Source organism: Neopelma chrysocephalum, unplaced genomic scaffold (genome assembly GCF_003984885.1).
Source record: "Neopelma chrysocephalum unplaced genomic scaffold, ASM398488v2 Primary Assembly neopelma1_96814, whole genome shotgun sequence".
Classification (NCBI taxonomy): Eukaryota; Metazoa; Chordata; class Aves; order Passeriformes; family Pipridae; genus Neopelma; species Neopelma chrysocephalum.
The window spans coordinates 946634-973828 of NW_020925458.1; the positions used below are offsets into that span (position 1 = coordinate 946634).

Sequence of the window (27195 nt, forward strand, 5' to 3'; positions counted from 1 at the left end):
AGGGCTGAATCTTAACCCTGCAGATGGGCCTTCCTGCTCCCGCTGAAGAACAGCATGCAGCACCAAGTCACATTCCCATTCTGCAGTTAAACAGTTACATTCCTAGGCTGTAGCTTTTCAACGAGGCTGCTTATTTGGAGCCTAACACTATCTCTGAGCTAACTTTAAGGTTTAAAGCAAGAAGTCTCGCTGCTTGTTACTCGCTCAGAGCAGTGTGACAACCGTGAAGAACAAGGGCAAGCTATCGAGCACCAGTTTCTTGGTAACACTCGTGAACAGCTTGCATGACATGCAAGACCTTGGGAACTCACACACTTTTTAACGCACATTTCCTGCTATTTCCCATCACAGGCATGACTACCTAACAAAAGCATCAAAGATAAAACAAGAATGGTTGTTCTTGGCTATTTGCAATAATGAGGACCTAGAATTTCTAATTCCTAACAAAAGGGGGCAAAGTATACAGGAATTTTCCTTTTTTTTTTTTTGTTTTTCCCTGGAATGTGTTAACTCCACAAGGGCTTCTGCCATATCCATGCCAAATGTAAGTAGACCTTCACACTCTTTTTTTTTCCCTTTCAAATAACCCAAGTAAAACCTAGATAACGCATCTTCAATATCAGGAAGAAAACCGTAGGTAACAAACTGAAGAGCCAAAAATGTCCTGCTGTCGCAGAAAAAGGCCTGGAGTCTCCATTTTTGGAGACTGTATTCGCCTAGCTGTATTCACATAGCTGTATTCACCTGCTGGAATTAGAAAGAGATAGTGTCACTAGCATAGCAAGACATTGAGTGACACAGACAGAAAGAAGAAACAGGTTTGGGTCATACTGCACCTTTTTTGCACGCTTTTGCTGATGCTTACACATAAAATAAGGAGTGCAGTGCACTTGAACATGACAATAAAGATCATAATGAGAACCTACTCACTGAGTAAACAACAGTCAGAGAGAGACAGGGCATTCTGGGAAAACCAGAGCCAATTGCACACCTAATTTCAATGGAAAATGAGGTGAGATAGACCCTCATCTCACTGAAGCCACTGGGACTCATGGCTGCAAAGACATGACAGTATGACAGCCCCCTGGAACAACATGACTGGCAGCTGTAGAAGGATTTATGAAGATGATGTAGAGAAAAAGATTGACTTTTGTAAGCTCTTGAAATAATTAGCAGCCGGAGAAGCTCATGTACATCACCTAATCTGTCCAGCTCCATTTTGAAGGAATGCTGACGGCCTCAGTAGCCCACCTGCAGTGCCACTGCACTGCCCTCTAGTTCACCACACAATTACTCTCATTGTAAGAAACACTCTTAATGATTCGAGATTTTCCTGTTTCAGCTTCAGGCCATTGCACCTTGTCCTTCTTTCTTCTGAGAATGTGGGTAATTCCCTTCTTTCATTTATACTATTATCTCTGCAATTATTTATAGTCTGCAACTGTAAATCTCCTGAGTCCTCCATTTAATACAGTTCTTTCAGTGTCTTTTTCTGCAGTATGTCTTACTTTTCTATCATCATCCATTACTGGCATTGTATCGCCTCTATTTTTAAATAATTTTTATGATATGGGGACTTGATTGCATTGACCATTCTAACTGTAGCAAAATCACAGCTACATGAACCAGGGTCTCATTATTTTAATAGTATCACTTGGGAAACGGTAGGTGTGTTTTATGCGACAGTGAAAGACTCAAAAGACACAGGCAACCTCATTTTCAAATGGCAAATCACACATCCTACACTTGGAAGTGTAGAAGCAAAGCTCTGAAAATTCTCAGAATGAATGTCCAAAATACTGTAGTTTTCTTCAACAATACGCTAAGAAACACAAGAGCAAGCAATCACTGTTAAATGAGTAAACAGCAATGAGAACATCAGTCTGAAAGCAGGATCCCGTAACAGAAACTACTAACAAAACCTTTTCTCTAGGTGACAGTGATTTCCTGCTAATTTCCTGTGACAGAGATTCCTATTAATATTATATAGTAATATAAATTTGAAATTTAAATAATGGCACCTGTTTCCTGAAAATAAGCCAAAAGCCCCAATAATAATAAAAACTACTGGGAAAAGCATGGATAGAGTTTATTGAATGAAATGGTTGGTATACTTTAAGATTTTCCTAAACTTCCATTTTTTAAAAAAAATATGAAAATATATTAACGGCTGTTCTGAACAGTCAACCATCCAGTCACTTCAGGATGCATTCCAGGCAATAGACTCTATTTCCACAATATTTACGACTAAATTACTTGAGCCCCTGCCAAACATTGGTAAGTATACCCCCTGGAAATGCCTTCTGACACAAGTAAATATTATTACCTCTATTTTACTGGGCAAAGAGGCATAGAAAAACTGAACTGCACAAGAATATTTGAAAAAATTTCTACAAAGTCAAGCCATAAATTGAACCTAGATCTCCTGAGCTGCTGTTCAGTATCTTCATATCAATATTCTTTGAAAAAAACAGACAAGATAACTGCAGTTGAAAAGCCTAAGGAATCACTCGTTATATGCAAATAAGATTTATCTTCTTGTATCTATGCTATGTTGTGTTGGCACTGAAACTAACTGCAGAGATCATGGTAAAATGGATCTCCAAGGAATAAGAGACATGATAAAATAGCGATCATGACAAAAACATAACTTTGAAAGGGTTCTTTGCCTACTTTTTAAAGCATTCAGGTAAAATGAAAAAATGGTATGACAGTGTAGTAGTTATGCATATTAATGATGTGATAGACTTCAGGAAAAAAAGGTATCAAAATCAGTCTGGAAAAGAAGGGCCCTAATGGGATAGAGTTGGAGTCTGATATGGGTTACCAGACAGGATGACAGGCATAGTTCAACAGTGTTACATGGGAGAAAGATGCTTCAGGACAGTGTATTATTCCTTGAACCTCCCATATACATAAAAAAATACTACTGATCACTGTCAATTCTGGCTACTTCATCACATGAGTGATGGGTGTATCTTCACTAAGAAGCTAATGAAACAACATTACTATGGTTGAGTTTTGTTTTCTATTAAGTTTTCAACATCAGATCTGGTAAGATCTAATTTGAATGATCATAACCCAACTCACCTTAATTAAAACGAAATGTTACAGAATTAAGTTCGCTATCGTAAAAGATCAAATTGTTAAAAATTCAGAGATTGAGTGAGTTTAAGAGTTTGCAATTCCTTCAAATACTCATTAATGTATTAATAAGAAAAAGAAAGACCATTATACATGTATTGAATACGATACTAAGACTAAAGATCCTATAAGTATTGCTCTATAACTAAATTAATACTTAATTCGCTTTTGAACAGAACAATGACTATACATAGGATGTTAAAGGAAAAAAGGAAACAGAGTAAGAGTTTACAGTCTCTATCCTAAGATGTGCTATAGAAGAATAAAATGAACATTGTTTATATTTAAGGAAGACAATGGGAGAAGTTTCTCATAATGATCAGCCAGTCATCTCTAGTCTTGACTTCAATAATATACAAAGTTTTAGGGCAAATAACAGAAGACTTCATAAAGTTCATGTGTGCTTGAAAAATGGGAGAAAGCACAGTCTGTATTTACTAGAATTAGACTGTGCCCAGCTAACTTCAGTCTTTGCATAAGCCATCTCAATTTTTCAACTAACTAGCTAGATCAAGTCCACATGACATTCAGTAAAGCATCTGACTGAGACCAACATGGGAAACTATTAGTTAAGCAGCAAATGCAAACAATTTGTACAAGAGTTGCCAGGTGGGTAACATACACATTAAAGGGAACATGAGGAGTAATGCTGAAAAGAGAACTGTAGGATAAAGGAGGTTTCGAAGAGGTGATCAGCCATGGCACCTATCAAATAATCTAATCAAATCTTATATATCACCACCAACAATCTAGCCACAAAAATTAGAAAAGGGTTAACAAAATTAAGGACGAGAAGTTGGACAGCACATTTAATAGACAATATTAAACTAAATAGTAGAAATTGCCTAAATGTCTGTGAACAGCCATGCAGAAATGTCCATCTCTCCCCTTTCATTACACAGTTAAATTGCATGTCAAGTTAAATACTTAGGGTAGGTGGATACATACAGGAGAGACCATGACACCACCTGATGCAGCCAGAGAGAGGGCACACCAGATGTCAACCAAGGTACTTCTAGCAAGGAAAAGTACCAATGTCAGCTTAATGTCAGCATAGAAGGCTCAGATGAGACCTCCTAGGGAGCTCTTCACACCCTGGAATACCACCTATCTTTCTGTTCAGTCAAGCCCAGGAAAAGTGGATTCAAGCCGGGAGAGGGCCTGATGATCCCAAGCACAATGATTAGAGGAATGGTCTATCACCAGTGAAGTGCCCAAAAGAGTTTGGTTAGTTTAGCTTGGAAAAAAAGGGGGCTAAGGGAGGACAGGGACTAAACTGGCACAGTCACTAAACATGAAAGTCAGTCGGTCTCAGAAAAAACAGGAACAAAATTACCAGAATAAATAAATTCTGTGTGGAAATCGGAAGATAACTAGGTATCGCAGAAACAAGACATCAGGGTACTCTTGATAAGATTTACAGTAGATGTCATTGTGGAAAAAAAACCCACCAAGAAACCCTCCTTTTCCTTTTGAAAGCAGTTGTAACAAGGAAATATTTACTTCACAAGAATAGAACATATTTATGTCTATCCTATCCAGGTACATCCTCACACAGCTCAAGGCCTAAGGAAGCTGATTTTCAATGTGCAGAACTAAAGTTAGAGTCCATGTATTGCTACAAACAGATACATTAAACACATTATGTTATATTATTCAAATAGATACAGAAACTGTATTTCATGATGTCATTTCATTTCACAGAAGCAATTTCCTTTTAAGCAACATCTAACAATATTTCAGCATGCAGAACAGTATTATTTAGCATATAAATGCAAAGACATCAGTACTGATCAATTTCAATGTAATTTAAAACTTAAGTAAGCGCTGTTATACTGCATTTCCTCAGTTTGTAAATCTGTCTACCACTTCTTGCCAAACACCACCTGCACCAGAGAAGAGTTTGACCATTTGCCTGTCGAATACTCCACTTCCTCCCTAACAACAGAATCCAAAAAAAGACTGTGAAACTTAAACATATGGGGAAAAGGAAGGGCTAATGAATGAAAATGGCAAGAGTTTACAACGCCCTTAGAGATGAAAAATGATATTTACATTTAAAATATGAGTGGGCAATGCAGAGTGTGACAAGAGATCATTTTTGCAATAACTATGGGACATGGAAAACACAACCCCGTGTTCAAATAACTGATGAGCCCAGGACAGCTCTTTTACCATGTCTTTAGTTTATCCTTCTTTTGATCATCAAGCGCCATAGCGTCTCTGCACTGAACAGGGAGAACTTCCCTCGCATGGCTCTCTGCAGCTTACTCTTCTACAGATGCACACTGGTTTTCTGTGACTTTTGTTACCTTTTCTGTGAATCAGGAACATAATCAGAAGTTTCTATATTCAGGCTAATATACCGTATTCTGTTTCCACATTATCCTCCAAATCTGGACACTCCCAAAACATTCCAGATCATCTGCTCACATGTCCATGTGAAGGGAAACTAGTATTTCTTGTCATACAACTCTAGTGACACCCTCACCAGTATCTGGTTAAAAACTTCTCTGCTATCATTCAAGAGCATCATGGCCCACTCCAAGCTTGCCAGTAACATGTCTTTTTTGCTTCCCATTAGTTCCTATGCTGTACAGGCACAACATCAAAATCTGAAATTTTAACCCATTTATATAATTATTTTTTTAATTAATTATTTTTAACACACACCTCACCATTTTTCATGCTTTGTAAAGAAGAACACAAAAATTAATATCCTTGTCTATTTCTATACAGAGTTTTCTGGAACACAAATGTCATATTTCCCATGTGTATGCATGTGTACTTCCACACAGGTGAACACATACACTGTTAATCAGTGTACATTAAAGAAAAGCAAACAAACTTTGAATTCCTCTTTTTCCACTGGAAAACTTTACAAACACGCACTTCTGATGGAATTTTAATAGATGTTCATATTAACAGATTTTCTCAGAGGAAAATCTGATCAGAATATACTCCAGCTTATATATACCTAAAATAAATCTTGCAGTATCAACAATTTTGTTTTATTACTAAGCATATAGAATTGATGTTACAGGCTAAAGTGTATCTCATTTCTAAAGGTAAACATAAAAAGGCAAAGTAACCACATAGCTGCAAAATTCGTAAGGCTGTATTTTGAGGCCACATTCTGTGCCACATCTGATGGAAATGAAGGCTCTTTTTTCACAGCTAAAGTTTTGCATATATTACTGGAAAAAAAAAAAAAAGGTAGTGAAAGTTTTGGTTCCAAAGCATGACATACTACTCTCATTTGCAAGTTTATGCACTGCACAGTACCATCAGTGAAACACAAACTTGGGCTTTGAAAACAAATTAAATACTTCCAGGTTCTGTTCCTAACATGATGTAGCTATTGTGATGTCTTCCAATATCGTAACACTAAATAAAATGCATTTGTGCACTTATCATACATACTCACAAACAGGGGAACCCCATTAGTAAGTGACCATACAAAGAAAACCAACTAATTGGTAGCACAGAAGAGGAAATCCTGTCCTCACAGAAACCAGCAGCAAATTCCAATTGATGGTGGCAGATCAAGAATTGTATCCATTGTTTTAGCCATCATGAAGAATACACCCAAAAGAGACAAGTATTTTCTAGCCTTCTTTAGAGATGAACTATACAGGTTTCTTGTACCACTAATGATTAAAAAAAGTGAATTAAAATCACCAGTGAGACTTAAATTCTGCCTCATTTTTATAGCTCAGATGATGATAGCAGGAAGGGGAAGAAGGACTTTTCTATAAGAGTCTTAATTCGCTGTTTGTTAGATATCCTGAGAACACCACAGGAAAGGTGCTTTTTTACTGCAAAGTTGTGTATGTGTTTGTTCTCCTTTTTTGCCCACAGCTGCAGAAGAAACAAAGAACATGGACATGAACAGCACTCTGAACAACAGTATAAACTCTCACACAGTTTGCAGAGAGGCTTTGCAAAAAAAAAAAAAAAAGGAAAAAAAGAAAAAATAGGCCAAATTATCCCTTAGATACAGCCATGCAATCACATGGATCAGGATTCATGCACATACCTATTTTAAATTATTCCCAAAGGATGCATTCTCTCTCTCTCTCATCCTCTGTACAACTCCTCTGAAGCCAGTAATACAGATCCTGGCTCTGCATTTCCAAAATATAGCTATGAACACACCTCCTTGGTTTACTGTCAGTTCAGGCATTCAATGATCTTACGAGCAGTTAATGTCTTTGATGGCAACACACAATGAAGAAAATATTTTTGTAAGGCAGAGTGCTATCCCATGATATGTAGTTGCTGCTTTTTCTACTCATGAGGCTTTCCTTTATTAGACTAGCTTGAATACTGTAGACACATCCTCACTTCATGTCCTTCACCAGGGATGCCGGAGGCAAAAGTCCCATTGATTTAAGACCTGAGGCTGAATTAGTAATCCCAGTGCTTTAGGAATTCATTTAGAAATGGAGGCTATATGGTCTTTAAGGCAAAAAGAGAAAGGAACACAAAACACACTGAATTTGTATTACATGTACTCCAGAATGTCCTTTTTGTTCTTTATTTTCTCTTTTAAGTTGCCTTTACACTCTACAACCAACAGAGTAAATTAATTTTCCCAAAGGATGGAACCATTTATCCATTTTTGGTAAGTCCAAATGCATTAACAGGTGAATTGATGTTGGAAAGTCTCGGGAGCCCAATATCCATGAAAGTTCCCAAAAGGAAAGGTAACACGATGCCATTTTTTGTTACTGGTGTCATATTTTAAGGCAAAGGCAATGCCTGACTGGTTCACTTACCTTCTTGGCAATCCTTTCCAGCTTTTTTCAAGGGAACATCACATATTCAAGAATATTCACCAGTTGCAGGTCAAAAAACAGGATGGAGACCTGAAGACTTCTCTAAAACCAATTAGCAGTAATCAAACAATTATCCATAACATCTAATACTATATACCACTTGACACTTTAGTTTTTGCACAGACTCTTCCACAGAATATCCACACATGAAGATGGCAAGTCTTATTATCACAAATGAGAAATCTGCAACAAGCCTTCACATCCAGTGAAATGTCACTGAATCCAAACACATACAGATACTTTATAGTACTGCACAATACGCACATGTGTTGCTCAGTACAACAGAAGAAGCCAATCTGGTTAGTCCCGCACAACTGCCCATGTAGTTTTGGAAACATTAGCCCTGTACTCTGCATACCACATGTATTTATAGCACATATTGAATATATATACTATTGCAAATAATAACAGAAGATGGATCTAGTTCTGAGACAGACCGGTTCTGAGAGCAGTACAGGAGTGGAGCACCCTTGGAAACCGTTCTTGACTATTGGAACTTGCCTAACAAAGATGAAAACGTCAGCTTTTCCTCACATTCCCTCTCTGGACTCCTTGAGGTCATCCACTTCTTAAGTACTTGCTGCCTGCAGCTTCCTGACTTCCCCAAAGCTGAAGAAGTTCAACTCAAACATATTGAAAAACCAAAGACTGCAGGTCACACACTGAAACAAAGCAAATGCTAATGCATTCGATGACAAAAGGAGTGATGGTTACAAGAGTCAGCTCACATTCCCTACAAAATTCAACACCCTTCCTAAACCTTTGACCATCCTGGGTGCTTTGCTCCTACATTATCATTAGCACAGTAGGGCTGCTATTCTCCCAAGTGTGCATATCTCCAACAGAGACCCACAATTTTATTCTATTCTCCTGTACAGATATTCTGGCTTGTATCCTTGTGTGTATGAAAAAAGTGACTCTAAAATTCATTATACAAACTACAAATCCTCCCAGATACCTTCCCATTCCCACTAGAAGCAAGCCTTTGCAAGACTATGGCTGCTGCAAAATCTCAGTGCAGATGGTTCCCATGGATCTTGCAGATGGTCTCGTAGTATCCAACAGGCTACCTGCCCTTTTCTTCCTGTAGGGGTGGTGCTAAGGAAGGAGTTCTGAGATTCTTTTGTGGAGTTTCCATCAAAACCTGTGGATTATCAGACTCATGCACTTACTTACTCATACATTTCAACTTAATTGAACACCAAAAATTATTTTACAGCAAGTTCTGCTTTGAAGTCTAAATCCTTAGGCATACAAAGAGCTAAGTACATCCAAGACAGAAAGCTGGATTCCCATTAAAAACCTAGTTGCAGGTGTTCATGGAGCAGTGATAATGCAGTGGACAAAGCCTACTTTTCCTCCTTCTGGTAAACCAGTATCTTCCACAGACAAACAAGGAATGCCATCAACTACCAGCATACACTAAGTTACGTCCAGCTCTGTATTTCTGCATGACTGGAGTCTTCTTGTGTATTGCTGCACTCAAGTGTGTGACTTATAAAATATTCCTGTAATGATAGCAGGACATTTGTGAAAATGCTGTTCAGCTCAAAGCACAGCAGACCACGCAACAGTGAGCACCTGACTGAAGGCAGTATGTCATGCTGGAGATCTGCAAGGAGAACAAAGCTTTCAGCGTGCCACTTACACTAAGCCATCTTCCTGAGGACCCCAGTCAACCCCCTTGTACACAATAGATTTTTCTTGCTTGAAGTAGCATATGAGACCACGAGGTAGAGGGGCTTTAGGGAGGCAAACACTAGGAACTGCTCTCTTCGCATTTAAACATATATCAGAAATATAATTCCGAGATGTATTTCAGTTACATGAAGTCCAATCTTGACTTTTTAAGCAAGTCTCTGACACATCAACTATTTGCCCACTTGGATGATGTGGACACTCATTCATTACATAAACTCCAAGGGATAATACACTCCAAAGTTATTCATGAGGTAATACGATTTGTCTTTACTGCAGTCATGATACAACTGGATGCGAATCAAAAAGGGCTTCACTCTGTAAATAATACATAAAGAAATGTGTTATAACATACAGGAAACAGAACCTCAAATATACTTGCTATACCGGAGGAATCATTCACGTTACTGGAAAAGACTTAAAATATTAGGCTAATAAATTATGACTTCATTTCCAAGGAAAGAAACAGCAACCATTTTTTTCATAATTTTTGGGTAGAGCTGCTTGCTGACATTTACATGTCCACTACAACATTAAAAGCACAGCAAATAGTATTACCATAAAATAGCAAGTCCATGAAAATAAACGAAAAAAAGCCATAGGATTTCAGAATGCACAATTTCGAATTCAAAGAGCGCTGTGTACAAACCCAACTTTGCATTTTACCAGCCCTCCTTTTCTTTTCACATTTCGTCACGACATAATTGGATATACAAAACGCTACAAACGTGGAATAAAACTACAAATTCTCTTCCTTAAAATAAAAGGTTACGCTTGTAATTACAGGACTTTGACATATCATTTTGTGCAATTACTAATTAACTAGGACCCCGCGATAGAATAATGCAGAAGTAGTGATTTTCTTCCTCGAGAGCTGCGTTTGCTTCGTTTTAAATGAAGTCCCGCTATAGCGGGACGGAAAACCCCACCGACATACGAACATATGCTCATGAGGCGGCGGGCACCGCGGGGAACAACCGCTTCTCGTGGGGCAGCCCCCGCGCAGCGCGGATCTCGGCGCGCCCGGCCCGGCCCGGCCCGGGGCAGCCGCATCGCCCACTCCCCACGCCGGGCGCGGCCGGCGGCGGCGGCGCTGGGGGCAAGCAGGACAAACAAAGTCGCGGCACGCCGCGCCCCCCTCCCGCCGAGGCTGCCCCGCTCCGCCGCTCCAGTGCGGGGCTGGTGGCGGGGCAGGGTCGCACCACCCCCGGATCGCGGAAGAAGGACCGGGCGGGGCCAGCGCGGGGGGCTCTGCCCGCGGCACCGCGCCGCGCCGCCGCAGCGCCACTCACCGCGCCGGCCGTGCCTCGCCGAGCCGCGTCGAGCGGGCTGTGCGGGCGCGCCGCGGCCACCGCAGGTGCCGCGGAGGAGGAAGCGGGGGCGGGCGGCGCTACCGAGCCAACCGGCGCCCGGCGCGGCTCCGTGAGTCACCAGCGCCGCGCTAGGCGGCCGAGCGGCGGTATAAGAGCGCCGCGGGGACACCCCACCCCCTCCGTGCATGTCTCCGGCTGCCGCCTCTCTTCGTCGCCTCTCCGACCGCGGTGCCTGCCTGCTTGCCCGCCCTCTCCCCGTCCTCGGCGTGGCGATGCGGCTGGACCGGCAGCGCGGAGACCCAAGCGCCGCGGCCGATGGCGCCGGGCGCGGCACGGAGCGGCGGGCGGTCCCGCGCTGCTGGGCGCTGCTCCTGCTGCTCGCCCTCGGCTGCCTGCCCGCCGCCGCCGACGGTGAGTGCGGGGCCAGGGCAGCGGGATGGGGCGCGCACCGCCGGGGCAGCTCCAGCCGCTGCCCTCCGCGATGATTTCTTCTCCCGCCACCCTCTCCTTTTCTCTCTCTCCATTATTTTTTCCCCTGGTTTCTCGGGCTGCGTGCCCGCTGCACCGCGGGGAGGGGGGCTTCGTGGAGGGGCGCGGGGCGGGCCCGGGCTCGCGGGTGGGTAGGGGAGCCGCGACTGCCCCCTCGCCCCTCGTGTCGGGGGAGGCGCCGTCTTCCCCGCCGGGCCCCGAGCGGCGCCGAGCCCTCGCGCCCCGGGCTGCACATCTCTCGGGAGCGACCCGGGGGCCATGGGGGCGCTTAATTTCCTGCTCCGTGCTGAGGGGAGAGTCTGCGTGGTTGGGAGCTACGGCGGAGGTCCGGGGAGGATGGGGGTTCTGCTGTGGAGAGAGGAAGAGGAGCGCTTGGGAAGCCTGCGGCGTTAAAGGTGCTGTCAAACTACGGTGCAACTTCGGCTTTGTGTTATCCAGCGGTGTTGGCATGGCTCTAGATCAGGGCCCGGGGTAAAACCACCATGAGGGATCTCCACCTGGTGGCAAGGCTGAGCCCCGCCAGCGCCGGGTCCCTTCTCCCGATGCTGGACGCTCGCCAGCAGCGCTGCTCGTGGCCAGCTCCAGGGCTGCCTCCGGGCGTAGGAACTGTTTCCCCTGTGGTAGTGGTCATGCACAGGGGCTACTGATGGTCATTTGAAAATATTTTCCCCTTAAGTGGAAGTAATAATCATTTGGCTGACTCCTTTCTTCCTTGGGGAGCTGAGGTCCAGGCTACTCCCAGGTGGGAGGTGGGCAATTGATGTCTTCATTGTAATATGGCTCATGAATCTCCTCACTATTGCCCTAAAGTAGGCCTAAGCGACAAATCTTGGCTCTGTTCGCAAAGTATGCTTAGAGTTAGCCAGACCTCATAGTCTTAACTTGCGCAGTAGGTCACACACCAGGTCTGTTGGGCAGAGCCCAGCCAGGGCATTGTTGTATCCAGTCCTCATACAAAGAGGAAGAGAAGAAATGTTTGCCCTAGTCAACCCTCAATTCCCAGTTATGGGCTCCCGTGCCCAGTCTACAACAGACGTGATTAAAGAGCTGGAGTATGAAGGGCCAAACTGTCTGGCACTGAAATTGCTCGTGCAGTATGCTCGGAAATGATCATAAGAGATGATCATAAGAGATACCTTCCACTGTGCAACTCCACTAAGTTAGGCAGACTCTTCTTTCAATTTGAGTCAGTGACCCCATCAGCTCTCTTCTACTACTAGTTACAGTTGCCAGGGTCTGGGAGAAGTCTCAGCTAGTTCATGCTCTCACAAGGTTTCCCAATCACTGTTGCAAGCTTTTCTTGGACTTGGTGTCATATGACAGTACACAAGTGTCACATGTTTGAGGCTGCCCAGACAAGTAAGCTGGCAACTTGCTTAAAGGGCTGAGACTAACAGTGCTAGCAGAGATATGGAGAAAGGTAGTTTAACTTGGGTAGTCAGTGTTACTGTGCTCCTTTACCCTGCACTCATTTCTGCTTATGAGCCAACTTGTAGTAAGTAGTTACCTGGGGAACAGGTAATACATGTTAGCAATCACAGGCTCTCTCACAGTGATATTACTGGTTCTCTACACTTCTGTTTACTAAGCCATATTTTAAGGAGGAGAAAATGTGTGAAGGTGCTTCTGGTGTATCAGTAGCACATAAAGAGAAGCTTTGAATTAATGGCTAATTGATGCTGATCTAAAAAACATTGTGTCTAGTGACTGAAGGTGCAACTGAGGTATGATTCTGTTGCTTCAAATAGCAGTGGATTAGACAGGTAGTGTCATGACTAAATGGTTACCTGACATTCCAGAACTATGCTTGGTGAAAGACAGGGACCTGTTACTGTCTGGAACCAACCTTCGTCTTAACTGGAGCTCATTCCGAGTGGCCTTTAGAGTTTGACAGACATCCTCAGGAGCAGCAGCAGATGCCGATCTTTACCTTTGTGCACCTGTGTGGGTGTTAGGTGTTGTCAATTTTTTTACATGTTTGTGGGCTAACAAAAGTAGTTGCTCTGACATTTCACTTGGTATCAGCTGCAGAAGCAATGATATCTTATTGGAATGGCTTGTTGTAAGAGTTGTAAGTGTAAACTTATAGGTGTTACTCCAAGCTCAGCTATGATTTCATTTAGCCTTGGTTGTAGCTTCCCTATAGCATTTGGTCAAAATGATGTGATGTTTGTAAGTCACAATGTACTAGGCAGTCTTAGCAAGCCTTTTCTGATGATTCTAGCTTGAAATAGAGTAACTAAGGACTGTGGAGTTATTTTGGGATCCCCTTAGTGGCAGGCTTAGTCTAATATCACTGTATGCTATTTTGGGAAAGGTTGACTGTTCTCACTCTGAAAGCCTGGATGAGAAAGTCTCAAAAGTAGCAGCAGTCAGTTGTTGCGTATTTTACATAGTAATAAAGTACAAACTGAAATAATGTGTGACCAGGGCTTGCAAGCAGAAGGCTACTTCTATTAGAGGTTATTGGACAACAAGGTGTCCTCAGACTTAGAGCGAGCTGCTGGCTGTGGCTTCTACACCTGCTCTAATCTGGCTGGAATGTGCCTCCTAGCACAAGGCAAGCTACTTGTTTGACAGCTCATAACCAAATGGTAATAGCTTTACAAAACCATGCTATTAGTGCATTCTGGAGTATTCCCAAATGGAAAAGGAAATGAGAGATGGAAATAGAGAACACAAGAGCTGATGTTCTGATTTTTGACACTCTTTGAATACAGTTCCCATGCAAAAAGTTGTTACGGCTTTACTCTGTCTAACAAGTGGGTTACTGCTTTATTGCACCAGTAAGGCTACTAGAACAAACATTAACAGAACTCAGTAAGCTACTGTTTCAAATTTTTGTTTTGATTATGAATTTACATGGGATATTCAGCAGGTAGAATTGCTTATGTTGTTCTTGCTTGTACTCTGTCCAAGATTTATGATTGCCTAGTGCCTGATAGGTAGCCGATATAATGTGAAATGTCTGAATAGCTTCCTTCTGTTTGTGCTTTTTGCACATTATACGGAGATGATGTATAATAGCAAATAATAATCTTCTAAAGTTTAATGCCCTTTGGAATACCCAGACAAAGTACCTTCACTAAATAATGCAGTAAACCAAGAAGGAGCGCAGGTCTTGCATTGTGCTGTAGACATGTGGAGCCAATACTAATGCATGATCTTACACACTTGCCTGCATGCATTATGTGAAACAGCTCTGGCTTAACTGCTGAAGAAGCAGGCTACTGCTTTTAGTGACAGTTATGACATGGCTTCAAGGCAAAGTAGGTTCCCTTAAGGGATGGAGTCATACAGTTGTAGAACTGAGGATACTCTGGAAAATGCACTCTAAGGACTATGCAGAAAGCAGTACCTTTCTCAACTTGCTTATCAGTTGTGAGACAACAAACTTGATTGCAGAAGGAACTGATAAATTATCCTGCTCTCTTAGCATCACACTTTTCTTAGTGTGTACTAAGGAATGTCTCTGGGTGCCATTGTTTGAGGAGTAACATGAATCGTGAAAACTTGTTCAGCTGCAGAGCAGTTATCTAAGCTATCTTTACAGACATCTCAGGCATTCTGCTGTAATACCCTATTAGGAGCAGGGTATTGAAATGCAAATTCAGCTTGACATTAATCAAATTTAAACCCAGTTTGCTTAAAGTTTGAAGAATTTTGAGAATGCTAGGTGCTAGACAGCAGAAATCGTGTGCACGTGTGCACGTATCCATCTGTCTTGCAAACTTGACCCTACCTTGAAAAAAAACAAACTTAAGAACAACACCAAGACTGGTTTGTTGCAGTTTGGCAGGTGGACTGTCATAGTGCTTAAACTCTGCATTTGTGCTGTGAAGGAAAGCTTTTGGCTCTGCTTTCATTACTGAATAAGGTGACTACAAAGATTTGGAGCTCACATCTGATTTCATGCTGATGTTATGCTGGTTAGTAAGGTGGGTAGGGTAGCTTTTTTATCAGCAGTAGGGAAAAGCAAGAAAGTATTGCTAAAATATCCATGCTTAGGTTCCTTTTTTCATTGAAGGTGCGAGAGTAAAATGTGAGGAATCCCAATTTGCATGTAGTAATGGACGGTGTATTCCTCAACTATGGAAATGTGATGGTGATGAAGACTGTTCAGATGGCAGTGATGAGAGTGCTTGTGGTAAGTAATCAAAATAATACTTCTATAGTAGTATGTGGTAGTTGAAAATGGGATGTTACCAGTGAATGGTTGGAGAGATGCTTATCCTGTCCAGCACTTCAGATAGTTGGAATACAAAGAAAACACATTTGTTAGAACAACTGCATGACTATTTTGATGCCTTATATCCATCCAAGCAGTTGAATTTTCCTGAGTGCTGTCAAACTTGCCTGACATGGGTGACTGAGACAAAGCTTGACCAAAATGCTTTCCTTGTGAGGGTGATAACTGACAAGAACAGAAAAAAAGCCTGTTCTGATTTGTTTCTTGAATACATAATATAAAATATTTGCTGCTAGCACTCTGCTGTTGGCTATTCCATGGTTAAATGCCCTGTTTTGAGTGAAAGTGATTCTTTGGAGTCTCCTATAAACACTAAGTCAAGCTTTGGCGCCAACCCTTGCTTTTAGCAGACACAGAAGCTAAGATGGATGACTGAATGTACTTGGAGATGAGGCAAAACATACTCAATATCCAACTGGTGTAGTTTAACTGCCAGTCTGCTCAAGCAGACCTAAACTATTACCTTTGAGTTACATAGTACCATCCTTCTGTAATGACAAATGAAATGCCTCAATTATAAACTTGGAGTTCAAAACCTGAATATTGAGATCAATAGGCCTTACTTTACTTAAGACTGTTCAAAGCAGCAGCTAATATACCAAGTTATCCTCCCTTAGCAATAGTGGTCCTTCATTGCCTGCTTAATTGAATATAAATGTTTCTCTATGCACAGAATAACTCTCTCTAAGAAGTGTTAAACAGCACTGTTATTAGGCTGTCACTAGACATCCAAGAACTAAGGATATTGAATAACTTTCCTAGGCAAAGAAACTTATCTCTGTCAGCAACAAACAAGCTGAGCCTCTGGTCTCTAAACAAGTGGCTGTCTTTCTCCCTTGCAGTGAAGAAGACATGTGCTGAATCTGACTTTGTGTGCCTCAGTGGCCAGTGTGTGCCTAATAGATGGCAGTGTGATGGGGATCCAGACTGTGAGGATGGGTCTGACGAGAGTCCTGAATTGTGCCGTAAGTTAACCTGGCTTGGTGGTGTAGGCAAGCCTGTGGGGAGTAGCATTTTGATGTGTTGCCTGCTTGCTGCCTGGTGCTCCCAAAGGAAGGATATACTTGTCTTGGAGAGCACCTTGCTAAGCGCTAGTTTGGCTTTGGCCACATCAAGATCTCGTTGAGTTTACTGCTTAAAAAGATGCACTCTGTACCTGTCCTGGTAAGAGAGAGCAAGTACGAGGTTTTACTGACAGTCAGAAGCAGAAAGCAGAACATGGCAGGCCTGACCACTACTGTGGCTTGTCCACCAAGTGTTCTCCAAGGCAGGTACTTTGCAAGTGCAGTCCCTATGCTGCCAGAGCTAGTGTAGGGACTGAGTGTCTGACACTATGTTGGGAGTGGGAGTAGAAGTGCAGAGGCTTGACTCTGAGATCTTGTGATTAGCAACCCCAGTCTTAATTGTGGTAACTCATCAAGGAATATAGGTCCAGGAAGCATCATCTCTGTATCAATAGGATCCACACTGAGGAATACTTCAGCCCCAAGTCCTACTGCACTGTGACGTTACTCCTGGCTACTACTACTTGTTATAGTTCAGGCTTCTACAGCATTAACTGGTGTGCAATCACAAGATTGCACAAGATACCACTACAAAGATACTCTTATAATACTAATCTATTAGGAGTTGAAAGCATCTTCTTTTACTGAACACTACAAAGTAGTGTAACCTTTTCCATGATGAAGCCATCAGCTTTGATGGATGTTGACATCTAAGTAACTGCAACTTTGTCCAGAGCTGAAATCTTTCAGTCTCAACTTTCAGGACAACTGCTGAAACCCAAGATCAGTAGCTCTTAAATTGAACTTGAACTTTTTTCGATAGATATGAGAACATGCCGGGTAAATGAAATCAGCTGTGGTCCTCAGTCAACCCAGTGTATCCCAGTGTCCTGGAAATGTGATGGTGAAAAAGACTGTGACAGTGGAGAAGATGAAGAGAATTGTGGTAAGGGAAGAAATGGTGGCTGCATAACTCTATTTGAAATTGACTTGTCTGCAGAGGAGCTAGCTGGGCAGTATACCTGGGAAGATAAATTTTTCAGAGTATCAATATCTCTTCTACATTCATATTCTATTGCAGCCACTTAAAAAAGGAAACTTTTTCTAACACTCCTCTATCCTGCTAAGTTCAAAGCTATACTAATACAAGCTATTCAACATCTGTCTTTCTTCTCTGGCTAATTTTAGCCCTAGCCATAGGCTTAGTCACATGGCAGGCCAAACATCAGAACTTGTTCTCTGGAGAGTTTCTGAACAAGTAACTCTAGTTGCTGCTTACATTAACAACTGTCTCCTAAAAGTGTAGTAGTGACTTGTAGCCAAGGGCACAACTGATCTGCTTTATAGCCCTATCCTGAAGTATTCTGTGAAGCTGGATTTCAGGTGTCCGTGGGGAGGAGGGAACCAACTTCAGGCTGGTACACAAGTAGAGCTGCCACTGGCAGCATTGAGTACAGCATTCCTGGCTTATTCTAATGAATCTGCATACATAGGAATTATCTGAGGTGTCCTGAGACAGGACCAAACCAAAGTGACAGGATTGGCTTCCAGCAGAACCCATCTTACTTACCTGGATGGCTTAATGAGACGCAGATCTCCAGACTTTTTTGCTGTGTGTCTGTGGAGTTGCTGCCTACTCATCAAACAAATGCCTTAATCTGACAAGTAAATCTACAGACAGTGTTTGTAATTAATTTGATAAAACTATCAGCCTAGGCATAATGAGTTGCTAGCTACACTGCTATTAGAACAGCATAATTTGAACTGGCATAAGTTATGTGGGTTTGCTTAACCACAGAATCAACTGGTACAAGATCTTGATCTGTTATCTCTGCTGGTCCAGGCAAATGAGCCACTGCTGTTCCGGGGACCAGCACAAAACACTTCAGTTTCAAACTGCAGTACATGCTGACCATCTGACTACCTTAATCTTAGTTTGTATTACTCTAGATTTAGCAATTCTCTCACCTGTCTCTGTTTCATGGGGTTAGAGCCTGTTTTCTGAAAGGCTCAAAATCTGAAGCGCAGGACAGCCTAGCTACTTCAGAAGGTTATTTTCACTCAGTAGTTCAAAGCTGATGCCTATCACTCATAATGTCCAGTAGCAAGGTGGATGGTCTGTGGGACCAAAATGTCCTCTAAATGGTCAGTTAGGCTTTCCTAGAGCCTTATACAGGATGCTGATCTTCTGTCGGCTAACAGCTGCAGCTGATGAAAAACCTGCCAAGCAAAACACCTCCATAAAAAAGTCAGCCTTCTTGTGGTAATCTGCTAATCTCTCTTACTCTTGTTACCCCAGGCAATGTGACTTGTAGTCCGGCAGAGTTCACATGCAGCAGTGGGCAATGTATTTCCAAGAGCTTTGTCTGCAATGGTCAAGATGACTGCAGTGATGGCAGTGATGAACTGGAGTGTGCACCTCCTACCTGTGGAGTTCACGAGTTCCAGTGCAAGAGTTCCACTTGCATCCCCAGCAGCTGGGTGTGTGATGATGATGCTGACTGCCCTGACCACTCAGATGAATCTCTACAGCAATGTGGCCGCCAGCCTGCACCTCCTGTGAAGTGCTCTGCCAGTGAGGTGCAATGTGGCTCAGGTGAATGTATCCACAAAAAGTGGCGCTGTGATGGAGATCCTGACTGCAAGGATGGAAGTGATGAAGTCAACTGCCGTAAGTTAACTTGATCTTTCTCCAGGAGGTACTGCTTGGCTTCTGTTTTATTTTCTTTCCTTCAGTAAACCTAAGAAGTAAAAGTCTGTAATGGCTGTGTCCTCAGCTTCTCGGACCTGCAGACCAGACCAGTTCAGATGTGAAGATGGGAACTGCATCCATGGGAGTAGGCAGTGCAATGGTGTGAGAGACTGTCTGGATGGCACTGATGAAGCAAACTGTAACAATGGTAAGTGTGGAACTAAGCAAGAATAAAATCTTTGCAGAATATCTGTTGAAGCTGGTAGTCACCCTCACAATCTTCCTTATCTCAGTTATTCAGTGCTCTGGACCTGGCAAATTCAAGTGCAGAAGTGGAGAATGCATAGATATCAATAAAGTGTGTAACCAGCAGAGAGACTGCAAGGACTGGAGTGATGAACCCCTAAAGGAGTGTAGTAAGTGAATAAGCTCATTATGCAGTGTTGACTACTGAATATACTTTGAGCTGTCAGATGTGAGTCTGGAATGCCCGTCTGCACTTCTTGTTGGCAAACATTGCGACCAAGACCAACGTATTTAATATGCTAGTTTTATCCTAGCTAAACTGGGATGACTTCTCTGTGGCCAGAAGGCACTCGAATGCATTAGAATGCTCCTAGAAACTTCTAGGAGCCTCAATCTTTGCTGCTGCCTGCTTGTAACACAGATAAAGGTGCTGACAGCAAACATGAATTTGAAGAGAGTGTCTTGCATGTGACTTCAGGTGCCAGAATGGTTAATCAGATGTGGCGGGCATCATTAGAAGAGGGATGGGTACCTGGTAAAGCTCTCCGTGACTAAGACTATAAGACTAAATATGCGTGCTTTCTCAGAAGGGACCGATTCCTCTCTTCCAAACATAAATGAATGTCTGGTGAACAATGGAGGATGCTCTCATATCTGCAGAGATCTCGTTATTGGCTATGAATGTGACTGTCCAGCTGGGTTTGAGCTTCTAGACAGAAGAACCTGTGGAGGTAAGTATCTAGTAGTTTAATGTGGACCCTACTAGTGGTATTGGAGGCGAGAATAAATTAAATTGTTGTTGTTTTTACAGATATTGATGAATGCCAGAACCCTGGTATCTGTAGTCAAATCTGTATCAACCTGAAAGGGGGCTACAAATGTGAATGTAGCCGCGGCTATCAGATGGATCTTGCTACTGGGGTGTGCAAGGCAGTGGGTGAGTATTGGCATAAGACTTCTATATCCCCACTTTAAAATGAGCTTGCAAGTGATCCACTGTTTATGCTACTGTGGTTTTGAGACTAGTTATGCTATTGCCAATGTAACTTGTACTGATCTGAACACTACTCACACTTTGAATGATGCCATGATGCAGTGGTTAAAGCTGCAACATAAATGGGTTGTGTCTGCTCCCTGGGCAGGAGGACCCTTGTGGAGGGAGGAAAGAATGAGGTATGGTACAGCCAAGGCCTCTGTCAGCATCTGCTAGAAAGTGTAGAATGGCAAATACTAAATATGATGAGTCTTAAAACTTCTTGTAAAAGAACAGTATGTGACTGGATATACACTCTTTTTACAGGGAAAGAACCATGTCTAATTTTCACCAACCGTCGGGATATCAGGAAGATTGGCCTTGAGAGGAAAGAGTACATTCAGCTGGTAGAGCAGCTAAGAAACTCTGTAGCTCTAGATGCTGATATTGCTGAGCAAAAGCTTTACTGGGCTGACTTCAGCCAAAAAGCAATCTTCAGGTAAATGGACTCCGCTTCTGAACCTAGTGTGCTTCCCTAAACCATCCTTTTACCCAGGATATTTCTCTAGTCTCTGGTAATGAGAACAAGATTCCTGATTTCCTAATGACAAAGTACAGCTGATGCAAGTTCCCACAATTAGCATTGTGCATGCCTGTTGCACTTACTAGTAACAGCTCCTACAATTGTACAGAAGGCGTTCTGTGGGAAGTCCCACACGTATTTTCTGCATTGACTGCCTGAGATCTGTGTGCCAAGGGGTGTTGAAAGCAAGTAACTTCTTGTCTTCCAGTGCCTCTATTGATACCCGTGTTAAGGTTGGAACGCGCGTCAGAATACTGGACAACATACACAGCCCTGCAGGAATTGCTGTTGACTGGGTTTATAAGAACATCTACTGGTCTGACTCAACTGCAAAGACCATTTCAGTAGCTAGCCTAGATGGCACAAAAAGAAAGGTTTTGTTTCTCTCTGAGCTGAGAGAGCCAGCTTCTATTGCTGTAGATCCTATCTCTGGGTGAGTATTCGTCCTGGTTCTTTTAAAAGAGTGGACCTACCAGCTACTTCATGTTCTGATAACTGACTTAGGTAGCCTTTGTTAGTTATTGGTCATAATAAAGAGTGATACTACACAGTACTATAGTGCATCATACAACATAAATTCTGCTTCACAGCTTTATGTACTGGTCAGACTGGGGTGAGCCAGCAAAAATTGAAAAAGCAGGAATGAATGGATTTGACAGACAGCAGCTTGTGACAACAGAAATCCAATGGCCTAATGGAATTGCTCTAGGTATGTTGAACTTGTCTCTGTGCCAGAGGTATTCTGGAGCTTTAGCAATTTTTTTGCTACAAAAGCCAAGGTCATCCTTCAGAGAACTATTTTCAGCTTCTGAGAAAGGGAAGTTTCTGCTTGCCTGGAGACGCTGCAACAGGCACAGACAGCACTTCTCAGATACTGAAACAGTAACTTTCCTTACACTGCTCTATATTATAGTTGAGGCACAGGCCGCTTAGGCATCACTGCAGCAGCCCTCTGCATTCTGGAATGGTAAGAAATTAGGACAACACTGCAACTATTCTTAAACCTTTGGGTGTTTTAATTCTTGCAGGAGGCCTTGGAGGTTTTTTCATGTAGACAGTAAATATATTTGGTGTTTTCCCCTCCTAGATCTTGTAAAAAGCCGTCTGTACTGGCTTGATTCTAAACTACATATGCTGTCAAGTGTGGACTTGAATGGCCAGGACCGCAGAATTGTGCTGAAGTCACATATGTTCCTTCCTCATCCTCTTGCTCTAACAATATTTGAGGTAAGAATGACTTCCTATACTCATTGTCAAAGATCCTCTTCTTGCTAGTATGTGACAGCACCATGGAGGTAATGGGATGCAATGACGTTGCCTTCTAGGACCGTGTGTACTGGATTGATGGAGAAAATGAGGCAGTCTATGGTGCCAACAAATTTACTGGATCTGACTTGGTTACCCTAGTGAATAACCTCAATGATGCACAGGACATCATTGTGTATCATGAACTTGTTCAGCCCTCAGGTAACTTCAATACAGCTTGTAGTTATGTCGATGTATGCTTGTAAGAAGCTTCCCCTGTTTGGGTGGTGGCAAATGGTATCCCTTTGTTGTGTAGCTGCCCACTTCTACTTGTGCTTGGAGCTTTTAACATGGGCACCCCCACTGGGACTGAGGAAAGGTCTAGTTGCAATTGCTCTTTCTTAGGCAGAGTGGGTATAAATCTAACCTGCAGAGATAAGAAACTCTATTAGAACAATTACTGAGCAAATAATTATGCTATACACGTGGTGCATGAAGGCTTACTCCTGTTAATTACTGTACCAACAGGCAGGAATTGGTGTGAAGACAACGTGGTGAATGGAGGCTGTAGCTACCTGTGCCTGCCTGCTCCTCAGATAAATGAACGTTCTCCAAAGTACACCTGTGCATGTCCTGTTGGATACTTCTTGCAAGAGGATGGTCGGAGATGTACAGGTATTGTAACACAACTGAAATCTTTACCAGGATGGATGGGGAAGGAGTAGGGGAGTACTGGACCTGTAACTGGAAAATATGGGAGTGAATCTCATCTAAGTAATCTTGGAGAGGAAGGGTTTCTAACATGATTAATACTGCTCTCAGAAGTCTGCAGATGCTGTTCAAAGTCCATGCTTGGCTTCTGCATCATCATCATCATTTGCAACAAGACCTTGGACCTCCATGGCTTTCTGCAGACAGCAAGCACCTGCACAAACATACTCAGCCCCTTAAACATGGGGTATAAACTAACATGGCTCTGCATATAGATAACACAGTGTTGAAAAGTTGATCAGTGACTGTTGCTATCCAAGAAAGTTTGTACCTCCTTTTGTGGTGCAAATCAACATGCTGCTGCTCTTATGGTCAGCACTGACTATACAGCAGGCTTGTTTGTTCAGTGGAGTGGAACTAGAAACTCCAAGGTGCCACCCTACTGTATTGCATGTTGATTCTGACTGCCACGGTCAGAGTGCTGAATGGGAGGATATTGGCCTCAGCTGGCTGATCTAAAAAATTGCTGTGGGTATCAAAGGCTGTACCTAATCAATGAACTTGTGAAACTAAAACCTCACTCAGAAAACCTTATGTGAGGGATGGGAGGGCTTACTATTTTTGTGGCTCTAAATACCCATAATTCATGCCTGATAAACTGTCTGGCCTTGTTCTTGGAACTATTTTTCATCAAAAACCCTCTGCTGAGGGTGTGAAAGTGAAATAAACTAATGTTAGTGTTCCCAGTAAAGCTAACAAAAGCTGCATGATCATTTCTGCCATCTGCTAAACATTCACTACCATGGCTCTCATAGCAAAGCCATTGCAGAACTTCAGGATTAACTGGGTTCTTGATCTATAATTAGTTTCAGGTACTGGAACAACTGTGGCTTACACTGAGGCTAAAGATACCAGCACAACAGAAAAATCTCCAACTGTTGGACTAGTTCCTGGAGGTACTGGTCCCAATAACTCACACTGCTAAACATTAGAGAAATTAAAGCAAACTGACCCATTAGCCTACCTGGAAGTTTTCTCCTTTGCATGCAAGTAGAGAACACAGGCCAGATCATGTGTGTAGTACAACAGCTGGAGCATGTGTTAAACAGAATTAGTTCTCTTATGACAGTGTGGAACCTATAGGTTCCATGAAATCCCAGGAGTGCTCAGAGAAGGCAAGCAATAAAAAAAGCTTCCTGCTAATACAGGATGAAGCCTGTTAGGCTCTTCTAGTGGTGTATTACTGAGAAGCTAATATAATAGCAGCTTCTGGGCTTGGGAAGAGCATATGACAATCTGCCAGCCTGTGAGTAAGCATGATCACTACTTCAAATTCTCATGCAGGGTTCAACACTAGCAGTACTTCTGAAGTAACTGCACCAGGAAGAACATCAGCAGCTTGGATCATTCTTCCTGTTGGTGAGTACAGCATTCACTAGCCTTTTGGACCCCATGTGGTGGGACAAGCCAGTCTTAGTCAAGAGCTTGACCTGACCCTACTCCATGTTTGTAATCTGTCTCCCCAAAGTATTGCTGGTGATGGCTGCAGCAGCTGGCTACTTCATGTGGCGCAACTGGCAGCACAAGAACATGAAAAGCATGAATTTTGATAATCCAGTGTACCTGAAAACTACAGAAGAGGACCTCACAATTGATATTGGAAGACACAGCGGTTCAGTGGGACACACCTACCCTGCAGTAAGTAAACCTGTTAATGTGTCTGAGACTCCACATTAATACTCGGAGTAGACAGGCTGCCAAATGATATTTGACTTGAGTTTAGGAGAGGTGTCTGTTTCAGAGGTGCTGGCTGCAGTCAAACCGCTGGGCTGAGTCAGCTGAGAACTTGTCCCTTTAATCAAGGTTAAAGTTGTAGTAGTTAACTGGTGTCTTATACCTGGGATGGAGTAATCTGTGCTGAATGTGGTGGCAAATGGTATCCCTTTGCTGTGTAGCTGTCCACTTCTATTTGTGCTTGGAACTTCTAACATAGGTACCCCCACTGGGATTGAGAAAAGGTCTAGTTGCAATTGCTCTTTCTTAGGCAGAGCAGGTATAAATCTATAACCTGCAGAGACAAGTATTAGAACAATTACTGAGCAAATAATACATGGAGCATGAAGGCTCACTCCTGTTAATTGCTGTACTATAGCCTGCAGAATTAGCTATAATATGTGGAGTTTTCTGTCTTTTGTTAGTACAGTTATAGCTAACTTGTACTTACTTTGTTGCAGATATCGGTTGTAAGCACAGATGATGATATGGCCTAAGTGCTGGATTAGCAATCACTTCCAGTTTACTTGTGTCTTACACTCCTTGGGGATAGTAACCAGGTTTGTGGCTGAAGGACTTCCTCCATTCTTGGAAGAAAGAAGATACTTTCTGTATTTATGGAAAACTTATGTAAATAGCTATTTTATACAGCTTAACAACAGCCTCTGTAAATACATGTCCACAACAATTCAGCTGTTAGTGGTTACATTTTTATCAGTAACCCTTGGTTGGTTAGTCAGTAACACCACTGACCAAATATAAAGCACTTTCCATAGAAAGCCATATTCCAGCCACAACTTGTAACACCTGTACATATGTGTATAGGCCACTTGTAAATAATTATTGGAAAATCACTATCAAGCACTTTGAAATACTTCAGATGTAAATTATTGTACACTGTCTTTTTCAATGATTGGGGCAATGGCAATAGGAAAAAACGGGTTACTATGATTGCCAAAAATTTGTAAACATAAGTAATTTTGTATGTATGATTGTTTCAGTCTTGTCTGTTACCTCTTAGAGGATTACAAGAATGAATGATCTCTAAGAAACCACTGTAAAACCTAAGTGCAGAGGAGGGGATAAAAATAAAAAACATTAAGCAGTTAAAGTGTTCTCTATTATTATGTTAGCAGTGAAAATAGAGTATCTCCTAAGTTGAAACCTTTAGTAGGCTACACTACTACTGCTAACCAGATAATGAAGTATTTCTTCAGTTACTTCAGCAGTACTCCAGACAGGAAATACACTATTGACTTCCCAGAGATTTGTACTTGAGACTAATACTCTGCAGAGTACTGGACAGAGGGGGTCTCCTATCATAGAAGTCCAGCTGGACTCCTAAGTTAGGATTGACACGGGCTAAAAATACTGAACTACTATTGCAAGCTCTTACAAGTCAACACTGATAGGCATGATGGGTGGAGAGGGGTCAAAACATTGTCTGCCATGCAAGTATAAGGTAAGTATATATCTAAGTATAACGTCCTTCCTTGCAAAGCATGTTATGCATAACCTCACAGTGGTGTCAAGATGTTAACAGTTATTCCTTATGGCTAGTGGAAGTTGGGTCATGGTAGTTGCTGCACTTGTGCGCAGGAACGTGAGTTGTGACTTGGCAGCTATTGTGGCAGCCTGCTCCTGGAGGTTCAGTGCTAAAGAGCCCCCGTTGCTGCACGTGTAATGACTGAACTCCCCTGTAATGTGCGATAATGAGCCAGTTGTCCCTTTCTCTGTGGGAACTCAGTTCATTGCAATGGCCATAAGATAGCAATCACTTGAAGTGCTGGAGCCTCTTGGGTGACTGTAGGAGTGAAAAATAAATTGTACAACTGCTCTGGGTGTGGGAAGATAATACTCATCTCTGATAACTATTTAGTACCATACTACTTGAGTGCTAATTCTAGCACCAGGTATGCTCCTTCTCCACTATACATGTATAGCTCATTCCTGCAATAAAGGAGTATCAAGACTGAACTAACTTGCAGGTTCTGTGGTTTTCAGGCAATTTGCTCTGTGATCAAGTTTGGAATAAAAAAAATAAACTTTTGATCTTTATGGCAAAACTATTTGGTAATCTCCAACTGAGTAAAAGGTAGATTCCCTAGTTGTTAGTTGTTTCCTTAATGATAAACTACTTTCCTGGGACAAAATCATGGTTTCTTCCCTAACACTCAGGATCTTGGCCAGGAATTGCCACCCCATAACTGTTGTAGTATGAGGTGCTACTTGAC

General features: G+C 42.3%; 1 protein-coding gene and 1 long non-coding RNA gene across 5 annotated transcripts; one reads left to right on the forward strand and one right to left on the reverse strand.

The window, feature by feature from the left end:
- Positions 1-7093: 7093 nt before the first annotated feature.
- LOC113981921 lies at positions 7094-11037 on the reverse strand. Its single transcript, XR_003538567.1, has 2 exons — positions 10976-11037; positions 7094-10001 (listed from the first exon to the last, which is right to left on the reverse strand). It is a non-coding gene; the product is annotated as an uncharacterized LOC113981921 (long non-coding RNA).
- A 108-nt stretch (positions 11038-11145) lies between these two features.
- Positions 11146-26072, forward strand: VLDLR (very low density lipoprotein receptor). Of its 4 annotated transcripts, none has more exons than XM_027709605.1 (19): positions 11146-11407; positions 15513-15632; positions 16577-16699; positions 17562-17684; positions 19038-19409; positions 19516-19638; positions 19724-19846; positions 20264-20407; positions 20488-20613; positions 20977-21148; positions 21441-21665; positions 21823-21941; positions 22320-22459; positions 22558-22699; positions 23006-23152; positions 24055-24144; positions 24533-24607; positions 24717-24886; positions 25423-26072. In XM_027709605.1, exons 1-19 carry the CDS (start codon positions 11182-11184, stop codon positions 25456-25458), a joined length of 2796 nt encoding a protein of 931 aa, XP_027565406.1. In that variant the 5' UTR covers positions 11146-11181; the 3' UTR covers positions 25459-26072. The 4 variants fall into 4 exon arrangements, with proteins under 4 accessions (XP_027565406.1, XP_027565407.1, XP_027565408.1 ...); XM_027709606.1 differs by having other exon boundaries at positions 20267-20407; XM_027709607.1 differs by lacking the exon at positions 24055-24144.
- Positions 26073-27195: the final 1123 nt, after the last annotated feature.

Coding starts and splice junctions, on each gene's coding strand:
- VLDLR (XM_027709605.1), top strand. CDS start 11,182: ATGTCTCCGGCTGCCGCCTCTCTTCGTCGCCTCTCCGACCGCGGTGCC. Junction 17,685..19,037: donor AGAAGATGAAGAGAATTGTG/GTAAGGGAAGAA, acceptor TTGTTACCCCAG/GCAATGTGACTTGTAGTCCG. Junction 24,887..25,422: donor TGGGACACACCTACCCTGCA/GTAAGTAAACCT, acceptor ACTTTGTTGCAG/ATATCGGTTGTAAGCACAGA.